Source organism: Elephantulus edwardii, unplaced genomic scaffold (genome assembly GCF_000299155.1).
Source record: "Elephantulus edwardii isolate Elephantulus edwardi_28Jun2011 unplaced genomic scaffold, EleEdw1.0 scaffold00039, whole genome shotgun sequence".
Lineage (NCBI taxonomy): Eukaryota > Metazoa > Chordata > Mammalia > Macroscelidea > Macroscelididae > Elephantulus > Elephantulus edwardii.
Window position 1 is genome coordinate 21458895 of NW_006399789.1, and position 11322 is coordinate 21470216.

Consider the following 11322-nt stretch of genomic DNA (forward strand, 5'->3'; position numbering starts at 1 on the left):
CTCTAGGAGGGCAGAATCCTCATTCAGAGCACTGAGTGTATGGGAATGTTTTTCCTTCTGTGTGTGTGCTCCAAGGGAAGGTTTTTTGTTTGTTTGTTTGTTTTTTGCTGGTTTTTTTTTTTCTTTTCTTTTTTCAGCTACTGTACTTGGTTTCTTGATTATTTTCATGGGACATAGGCCCTCCCTTGTCTGGGCATCCTTCTTTGTTCCTAATTTTGATCTCTTTGTATCTCAAAGGTGATTTGGTTTAAACACTACCACTTTTTTTTTTAATAATTTTAATGAACATTTACAGAGAATTTGGATTTCCATTCATTCATTGCTGCACTTCTCTACCCGGCCAGCTCTCTCCCCCGCCCCGCCCCCCCAGTTCGCTCCTTTCTTTCAAAAGTAAAAGAAAGACTCCCTCCCTGGTACACAACCCCCCCCCCGCACCCCTCCCACCGCCCCAAGTACATTCCACTATGCAACCTTAATTGTGGATTCTTGTGATAACCATAATACCCTATCATACATCGCTTTTAAATTATTCAGTCCCTCATCTGTTTCAGTGCAGTATACACAATTTATCCAGTTTTTTTCAGTCTTACCCCCACCCTGATATCAGTCCCATTTTACAGCAGTGGCAATATTTGTCCTTTTGCGACTGAGATATTTCACTCAGCATAATGTCCTCCAGGCTCACCCATTTTGAATAATATTGAATGAGTTCCTTGTTTTTCAATGCAGCATAGTATTCCATTGTGTGAGTATACCACAGCTTCTCTATCCACTTTTAAAATTAGCCTTACATTGATTCTAACATAAGAAATAACCTTATTTCCTGAATGGGAGGTGCATTATAAAGTGGACTGGAAGTTGGGGAGTGGGGGGAATGGGCAAAAAAGAAAGAAAAAACCAAAAGATAACCTTATTTATAAGTAGTATTACATCTACAGAAAATCTGTGAGTGTAGATGAAGATATACAGCACATATTTTGGAGAAGGGATACAATTAAAACATTGCTATACAAATCAAGCTGTTCTGAATAATTAAGTACAAGTCCCCATGGAGATGCATGCATTCATTTCTTTTGCACAAACGTTATGTTGCTGTGTGCCCTAAGCCCTTGAATCAAAAGTAATGCCTAGCTGTCTCTCCAGGAGCTTTTTAAAATCTGTAAATCATATGGGTAGAGAATGCCCATCTTTTTCTTATGGAGCAGCTGATAAGTTTGAATCACCTGCCTTTGGGTTAAGACTGCAACTCCTTAACCACTAGGCCACCAGAAGTCACTCATGGAAAATGCTAGTGAAGTTTTGGGGTCATGTAGTGAAATATTTGCATCATGTGTGGAATGCATGTTTAACTTTTTAAAGAAACTACAAAGTTATTTTCTAAAATGTTTGAACTGTTATTTTTTTCTTCAGGCAAGAGCCTATAAGATTTCAGCTCTTGGTGAAGGACATCATGCTTGAGAAAGCAGAGATCAGTGGCAAAAAAAGAAAAAGACCCTCTATGTTGTTTTTGTTGTGTGCCTTCGAATCAGAACTGACCGATAGTTGACCTTCCGGTGAGTTTTCAGAGGCAGTAAACTGTACAGGAAAACTGCCTACCCTATTCACGCGGTAAGGTAAAGAAATTTGTTGTATGTGGAACAGATATTCAGGAGGCTGAATTTTATGAGGAGGAATATGGCATCAGGATTGGAGGAAGACTTATCAACAGCCCGTGTTATGTAGATGATACAACCTTGCTTGCTGAAACTGAGAAAGACCTGAAATGTTTGCTGCAGAAGGTCAAAGACTGTAGTTTACAATATGGACTGAAGCTCAACATCTTGAAAATAAAGATTCTCACCGATTGGCAGCATTATAATAGATAGAGAAGAGATTGAGGTTGTTGACAATTTCAGCTTATTTAGCTCTGAAGTCATCACTCTAGGCATCAGCAGTCAGGAAATAAAAAAAAATTAATTACATTGGAAAAATCTGCTGTCAGTGACCTCTTCAAAGTGCTAATTGTAATGTCAGTCTAGAGATTAAGATGCACCTGGTCCAAGGCTATGGTCTTTGCATTACTTGCTATACATCAGAGCTGGATAATGACAAAGATAATAGAAGAAGAATTGATGCCTTTGAACTGTAGCACTGGAGAAGAGTCTTGAATATATCATGGACAGCCAGGAGAACAAATAGGTCTGTCTTGTAGAGGGTGAAACCAATTTACTCCTTGGAGACAAGGATTTTGTAGCTCAGTCTCACATATTTTGGACACGTGGCCAGGAGGAACCAGTCCTTGGAGAAGAACATCATGCTTGGAAAAGTAGAGGCACAGCACAGGAAAGGAAGACCCCAGATGAGATGAATTGACAAAGTAACTGGGGCAGTAGGGGGTCGGTGTGTCAGAGTCAGTGAGATTGGCTCAGGATGGGGCAGGGTTCAGAGCTATTGTGCACAAGTTTGCTATGAGTTATGGGCAACTCAATGGCACATTTCAACAATACAACCCAACACTCCTGTGGAGCAGCTGGTGGATTTAAAATGCCTGCCTTCGGGATTGCTGCATAGATTCTTACCACTAAGCCACCAGAGCTCACTAAATTAGATAGATTTATATTGTGGGTAACACAATGGCCTTAAACATAGAAATAAGTGTCAGGATAGTAGAGAATGAGGTTTTGTTTCTTTCTGTTGTACATGGAGTTATTATGAGTTAAAAGTGACTTAATAGTACAACAATACACTGAAAATGGAGTATGTTGACAAGCATGAAATTTAAGACTTATTTGTTAAGAAAATAAAGTATCTAAAAATTTTTAGTTTAATTTGGCAACATCTATGTTTAAAAAACCATACGCTTTTTCATTCCCTGGCTACACTTGCAGAAATATACTCTAGGCTACAATCACAAGTGAGTCCAAGAAAAATAATCAGATGGTCATTGTTTTAATAGTTCAAAACTGCAAAACAAATCAAAACAAAAATTCAGCTGCATGTGATCTTTTCTGTTGAACAAAATGGGAGGTAATGGATAAGTAAGGATTAACTTAATTGTAGTAGTAGTACATTCTCATTTATTAAAGGCACATATCCACACAAGTTTATTTATGAATATGCATACACCCTTCTTCCAGCCTCTTTTTTAAGATTAAGAGGGATAAAATTAATTCTTATGTCCTGTACATGATGTATATTAAAATGACAATCCTTCTTATAACTAGAAACCTACCTGAATGTGAAGATAAACTTTACTCAAAGCATCAAGTTCCTTGGATCATTTATCAAATGTAAATTGTGTTAAATAAGTGGATGTATATTGGATGTGTTGAAACTACTGTTAAAGTTGAGATTAATAGTGTTCTTGAAAATTTTTAGTCACAATTCAAAATACCTGCCAAGACATGGATTACAACTAAAGCCCAAGAAAAATAGAAATAAAGGGTTGATAATAAAAATAGCCACTAGATGATGCTAGTTGTCTACTTTTTAAAAAGCTAAGCAATTGCGTTCTTCAAAAATCTGCTGCCACATTTTAGTCAATAATTCAGATTTCCATGTGGTTTTAGATGTGATAATTTTTAAACATTATTTGTAACATCCAAATTTTAAGTATTTGCTCCTAAATCTCCACTCAATTTCTTGTTTTTACATAAAAAAGCTGAGCTAGTTCACAGCATCCAAGCTAAAGTACAATTAAGATATATAAAAATTTGTCCTTAACATACCATTCTAAAAACACATAATCTCTCTTTTACCCCACAATCATTTGAATATTTTTGCCTTAATTATTGGATTACAAATTATTTAATTATATTTCAACTTGATTTGGATTTATTTGTTCTAGAAAATAAGCTAATTCTGGAACAAAGAAATGAGTAATTTGTAAACTTTTAACAATAGCCTGATTTAATTTTACACTCTTCTTTATAACCTGGGAGAGAGCTCTGGTAGCCTAATGGCAAGGAACTGCACTTCCAACCCTAAGGCATATGGTTCAAATCTACCACCTGCTCTGCAAGAGAAAAATGAGCAATCTCTTCCATTTGATGTATTGCCTCTGAAAATCTGTTAAAGGGTCATCTATAAATGAGTTTTGGGTCCTTTCTTACTCCATAATACATAAAAACAATAACATGTAACCTGGGAGTTGAAGAAGGACAAGAGTAGAACACCTCTTCTACGAAGAGGATTGTGTGAGGGCATTTTTGGTTATGCCTGTAATTCACAGAACTTCAGTAAGGCTGAATCTGCTTAAGGTAGTTTAACCTTTAGTTTCCACTAGTCAAGCAGGTTTTTTTTGTGTTTGTTTTCTGTTGGGCAATAGAGGAAGAATGGGAGAAAGGTCATTTACTGCCATAAAATTACTGAATGGTATTTCTGGAATTCATGCTTTTTTCTTTAATCAAGAATTAAAATCATTTATATCTATGATTCTATTTTGATTTTTCACCTATATCCATTCCATATAATGTAAAAGTATCACGGCTCTTTAAGTTTTATGGAGAAAATTTATACCAGACAACACTGTGCCAAATAACTTGTGTAGGTATACTCACCTAAGGAAAGAGACTGTGAAGAGCAAGGTCAGCATGGGGATGGTCATATCTTACCTTTACTAATTCTACAGTGGGAAACTGACCTTGTAATCAGCATCAGCCACACAAGATCAGTTTCCAGAAGGTTTTAAATGTCTCCCATGCCTCTTTCTACTCATTCCAACACATATTTTACTGCTATGCTGTGTCTGGAATCCCTTGCAATAGCTCAAAGACCACACAAAACCATATTAGTGAAATCAAAAGGCTATAATTCAAGTTAGAAGCAGACTACAATCTCTCTCAGTCAGGAGAACTGCTGAGATGTGCTCACAGACACTACAACAGTGAGCCTTGAGGGTTTAGGCCTGTGTTGCAAAACTCTCAGTCATGACAGTTAAGACTCTTTCCCACCCCCAAGATGTCCAGCAAACTTGGATAGTGGCTCTTAGCTCCATTCCCTGGAAGTGTCAGTACCAAGGTTAAATCCATCCTGTTTGGTCTTTGGTCCTCTGCTTCAGTCATGGCTGTTGCTGTTAATGTAGGTCTAGCTGGCACAAAAATCTCTGGCCCCAAAGTTCAGGCTCTGTGTCCCTACTTCCCCTTTGCTAGTGGGGAGGTTCTATCAGTCTGCTGCTGGATCTGCTCAACTTAATGGCAAGACTAACCAATCCCCTTGTACATAGGCTAACACACCCTTTTCACATATTCCAGCACATCCACATGACAAAGTCAGACAATGGTTAGGGAACCTGTTTTAAACAATAAATTCTTAATGCCATAGAGAAAGACTTTAGCTCAAACATTTGCAGTGATGGTGATACATTTTGTAGAAGTAAAGATTTCTGATCAATGTTGTAGGAATGAGCGCTGCAGTGACTTAGTTCATAAAGACAGCTCATCATACTGTAAATTCCGCTTCTGATTTAGTGTAATAGTCAAATCCAAAACAAAGCGACATTTTTCTCTTTCTCCTTCCCCCTCTCTTTTAAATTTAATACTAGTTTATTTACAAAGTTAGAATACATTGCTTTTCACTAGTTCTTTCTCATTTTCTTCACCTCCCCCCCATCAAATTATGCAACTCTATTATTACTATTACTCTCCCTGCCCATCCTCATCCCTCTACTTCCACCCCCCACTTCCTGGATGTTCATACTCATTCTACAATAATTGTTTCATACTGTATTTGTTCTTATGGGGCTGAGTTTGTTCACTCAGCATAATGCTCTCCAGTCCCTCCCAAGTTAGGTAGTAATTTACAAAATCATTGCTCCTGTATGCGGCGTAGTTTTCAATTGTGTGAATGTACTATAACATCTCAATCCATTCAACTGTGCTTGGCTATCTGTGCTCTTTCCATGTTCTTGTGATGGTGAATAATGCTGCTATGAACATTGGTGTACAAGTCTCCACTTGTGCCTCATTTTCTCAGGGTATATTCCAAGCAGTGGAGTGGCTGGGTCATATGGAATTTCTATGTTCAGCTTTCTGAGGAAGTGCCAAACTGCCTTCCAGAGTGGTTGTACCATTTTACAATCCCACCAACAATATATAAGAGTTCCTATCTCACCACATCCTCTCCAACATTCATTACTTGCTCTCCTGTTAAACTTTGCCACTGTTACTGGAGTGAGATGGTATCTCATTGTGGTTTTGATTTGTATCTCTCTTACTACCAGTGACTTTGAACATTTCTTCATGTGTCTGTTGGCCATTTGATTATTTTCTTCTGTGAAAAGTCATTCTATGTCTTTTGACTATTTTGTAATTGTGTTATCAGTATTTTTCTTGTGAAAGCCCATGAATATTCTGCAACCTTTCATTATGAGACTCTTGTCTGAGATGGTATTATCAAATGTTTGTTCCCAGTTGTTAGGGTTTTTTTTCACCCTGTTGGAAAAAGTTTTTTATGAGCACAAAGATTTAATGTTTAGAAGGTCCCATTCATCAATTTTAAAATGTAAAAATAAATTCTTAGGACTTTAATAAAGTCAGGGGTTTTATTTGGTTAGTTTCTTAAATCACATGCTTAATTATTATTTATCCTACCAATGTAATAATGGTCTCTACATTGGATAAGAGAGAATTCCACTGCTTAGGGTCAAGACTAAACATACCTGTTTGGAAATAGAGAATCAAAATGGCAAGAATATTGAGACAGAATTTCTGCTGAAATCTGACAAGCTATTAATTTCAGCTTGTTTGTGGAGTCAGGGAACACTTAGAAGGTGAAGCATCATTGAGAAACAACTTACATTGCTTCTTTTCAAATGCCATCATTTTCTAGTGGCAGTCTGCCAGAAAGCTAGTTTTTTTCCACTCTAAAGCCCAGATATCTTCAAGGGAAATACTAAGTAGAAAGTAAATATTAAGGTGAGTGAAGAGTGTTCTAACTGTACAATCCCTTGCATCATTCCCAACTCAATCTCTAGGCATACAGCAGGAGTTCTCCTGTAAAATATTGTTCATGCCATTATTTCTACATACAATCTTCTCCTTACCTGCCTTACCAAGTGAGATTCATATTCATCACTTAACATTGATGGTATTTGTAAAGTCTTTCGGAAGACTTTCTAATTCTCCTCAGAGCTAAGTTAATCACTTTCCCCTCTTCTATATTCATACTCTCCTTAAAGATTACATATTCACCTGTTTCCTTTATCCAAAATGAAAAGGGATTAGATACTTAGTGTGCTCTACGTATCTCTAGTCTCTATTTCTCCAGCACTATACTTACTAAACAGTAGATACATAATTTATGTTTCTTAATTTGAACAAACACTAACATAAATCTTATAGCAGTATTTACTCTCTGCTTGGTATGTGATGCTCAGAATTTATATCTTTGAGTTGTGGTATTGTAGAAGAGTACTGAATATGCCATGGATTGCCAAAGAACAAATCTACCTTGGAGGAAATTCAACCAGAGGGTAGAGCAGGGAAATTTCATCTCACACACTTTAAGCATGTTGTCAAGAGGGGCCAGTCCTTGGAAAAAGACATCATGTTTGGACAGGTAGAGTGTTGGAGGAAGAGAGGAAAACCCTCAACAAGACAGACTGACACAGTGTCTGTAACAAGATGATATTTGTTGACTAGACAAGTCAACCAGGGCAAAAAAGGATTACTAACAATTATGGTGGCATTCCAGGCTTTAACATTGACTCTGATAATAGTCTTTCCATGTCAACATTCGTGAACCCTGCATAATAATTCTCAGGCTTAGAAGAGACTCAAGTTCATAGGGTCCATGACCCGTGAACTCATATCTGCCCAGAATTTCTCCTACTCAAGTGAATTAATTCTTGAATTTTGCTCTGGTACTTACATTTGTCATTCCTTTTGGTATAAATTTTCACTTTCACTACTTTATTGTCATGTTTATTGTGTTAATTGAGAGCTGCTTATATGAATTGGCATCTGTAGTGGGCTGTGCTGTTAACCCAAAATTGGTGCCTCTCTGGTAATTGCAATCCATCAGGACCTTCAAGGAAAAAGGAAAAAAAAAAGATGGGCAGTCACCTGCAATGTGATTTACAACCTCTCAAAACCTTCTGGAGGATCAGCTATGAGTCAGTTCTGACTTGATGGCAATTAAGTTTTTTAAGATTTTTTAATGATATTTGGATTTACTAATACCTTAACATTTTTAAAATTAACCTGTTAATAATGTTATGTTTTCCCTCTTTACCTCCTTCCTTCTCTATTTTCCTACACACACACACACATACACACGTTGTTATGTATTGTTGAGTTGGAACTGACTCATAGCTACCCTTGTGACCCTCCAGTGGGTTTCCAGAGGCTGTAAATTACATGAGAGGAGATTACCCATCTTTCTCCCTCAAAGAGGCTGGTGATGTGTGCCACTTGCCTTTCTCTCTTTCTCTCACCCTCTTTTTCTGTGTCTCTCCCCTTCTACACACATACAGAGAGAGAGTTTGATTTTGTTTTTATTAAGATGTGCCATTTAAGGAAGCAAGCTGGCTAATCCTACTTATGCTACCAAGAGTAATGAATAATGAGCTCAGGACTTCTGAATCACAATCCACACATCACAAAAAGACTATGATGTGTTCAAACGTGCAGTGAAAAAAGCCTTGTAACAACAGAGTTGATATTGCTAAAAGCCACACCCAACATATTATCATCAGAGTGGCCACTTTACATTGCAAACTGAAAGTCTAGCCTCAAATGATGCCTGAAGTTAGACTGAGAATCTTGACCTTTATAAAAATGATATCTTAGTATGAAAAAGAATGTATACAACTTTGTAAATAAACCAGTGTAAATTAAAGATATTTTATAAAAAATTATAAAACTTGTACTCAGAATATGCAGGCAAATAATCAACAATCTGCATACCACTCCTGTCAACACAACTCACCCACCAACCCACATAGTTGATGAGATTAACTCAGCTGTACTTACTGGGTCTTTTTAGAGATTTCACTTGTGAAGAAGGGAAGGCACCACCTGAGGTATTTACTGAGGAAGATATCTTTTAAAACATTGTTGAATGTGCCCAGAAACTGCCCTAATACCCACTTTTAATTCTAGACCTAAGTAGAATTAAGCCCCAGGGAGCCGCCAAAAGTCAGTAATAAATCGGGACTTAGGAATAGAAAAGACATTGATTTTTCTACTGCATGCAATCAGGAGCCTTGAGAATATGTATGGGGATGGCATTTAAGGATATGGGATAATGATGCAAGGAACATAAAATTGGATCCATCTGAGTACACCAATTTGGGCCTAGTAAATTCTGAAGCACACAGTCTTCATTTAATGTTTCCACTTGAGAAGTTAGGAAAAGATATATTTCATTTGTTTGGTTCCCTGAAGAATGGATTATTTAGTGGCCTATACTAGATCAGGTCCAAATATCAGCCTTTCTTCAGTATACTGTACAAAAAGGTATCTATTCAAGGACTTAAGTGGTATTTTAGAGTGAGTTTATTAGATAAGGACCATAGCACCACGTGAAATGCCCTAAGCATACACCTTTTACAACAATCACAAGGAACAATATTGTAAAGGAAACCCAGCATCCTTGAAATCTGCTGTAATTACTGTTTTATGTACGTCAGACTTTACAGTGGTCACTGCCCTTAAAGAAGTAAGACACCGAAGTACACTGAGGAGAGGTTCCTACCCTGAGGTGGTAGAAGCCAACCGGCTGTACTTAATCAATGAGGTGGGTGTGGTTACCTTTACAGGAATATCGAAGCGGTAGTCAGAATTATCTGACTTATGGATTTATAGTCATGACTGCTTAGTGATGGTGTCCCTCAGAATTAAATAGAAGATCTACTAGATATCTACCTGATTTGTGAGAATGGAAGAATTCTAAATCAGGTGAGTGGAAGACAGAACAAAGATCCATAACTACTCAAGTAATTCCTAGGCTTGAGCAAATTTATAGATTCATAACAGCTTGAAAGAAGGAACAACTGAGCCCCTTTGAATCACTGCTAAAATATATATACAGTTAATCTTTCTCCCACTCTTCCTCAAATGGATCTATAACTATCATTTGGGGAAGAGGAAATAAGCAGAAAATTTTAGGACTGTTTGATACTGTACCTGAATTGACACTAATTCTAGGAGACCCAAAATGCACTGTAGCCTACCAGTCAGAGTAAGGGCATGTGGATGTCAGGTTACTAATACATTACTAAAGTCACAGCTCTATTATCTCACAGTAGGCCCAATGGAACAAAAAACTCATCTAGTAGTGATTTCCCCAGTTCTAGAATACATATTTGATAGAGACATACTAAGCAACTGGTAGATGCTATATTCTATAATTGACATATTAAGGGTTATTATGGTAGAAAAAGCCAAATGAAATATACTGTGAATCCCTCTACCTAGGAAAAGAAACCTAAACCATTTGTATAGTACCGGATCTGTACCTAATTTTAGAAAGTGTTTCAGAATATAATTTATTTTTAATCATGATTTTAAGGAAAGTTTACAGAAAAGCTGGGTTTTCATTCCTTCGTTGATGTACATTTTCCTCCTTTCACCTCCCTTCCTCCTCCCTCAATTCCCTTGTAATGCACTTTTTATTCCAAATTACTAATTGTCATACATAAAATGCCTGATCTACATTCCTTTCAGACAATCTTTCCCCTCATCTGTTCCAAAGGAGTGTTCATCATCTATCCATTCTTTTTCTGTTTTCCCCTCTGCTTCTCTATCTCATGTCAATCCTATTTCATTATAGCAGTATTATGCACTGTAGGTCCTTTTGTGACCGATATATGTCATTTAGCATAATGTTTTCCAGACTCATAAGTGTTATATGTTGTTCATTGTATAAGTTTATTGTTTTTCAGTGCTGCTTGACACTCAATCATAAATATGTACCACAGTTTTTCTATCCATTTGTTTGCTAATGGGCACTTGGGCTGCTTCTATCTCTCCATCATTGTGAATAATGTTGAAGTAAACATGGGTGTGCATATGGTTATGCCACAGCTCTGATTAGAGCATATTCCCAGTAGTGGGATAACTAGGTCAAATGGTATTTCCCTTTTCAACTTTTTGAGAAAGTACCAGATGGACTTCCACAGTGGTTGTAACATTTTACATTTTGACCAGCAGTGAATGAGAATGCCAATATTTCCACAATCTAGCCAGCATCTGTTGTGTGCTACCCTGTTGAATTTCGTTACTGGTCCTAGGGTGAGACAATATGTCATTGTTGTTTAGATATGCATCTCTCTGCTTCCTAAGGATTTTTAACATTTCTCCATGTATTTGTTGGTCATCTGTATTTATTCTACGGCTAAAT

At 37.1% G+C, this 11322-nt stretch overlaps 1 protein-coding gene across 1 annotated transcript in view; it reads left to right on the forward strand.

The window, feature by feature from the left end:
* THEMIS (thymocyte selection associated) overlaps window positions 1–9756 on the forward strand; it is a 329386-nt gene extending 319630 nt beyond the window's left edge. Inside the window, exon 6 of the mRNA XM_006885033.1 lies at window positions 9611–9756. Coding sequence (XP_006885095.1) covers window positions 9611–9756 — 146 coding nt within the window. The remainder of the gene's footprint in view (window positions 1–9610) is intronic.
* The last annotated feature ends 1566 nt before the right edge of the window (window positions 9757–11322 follow it).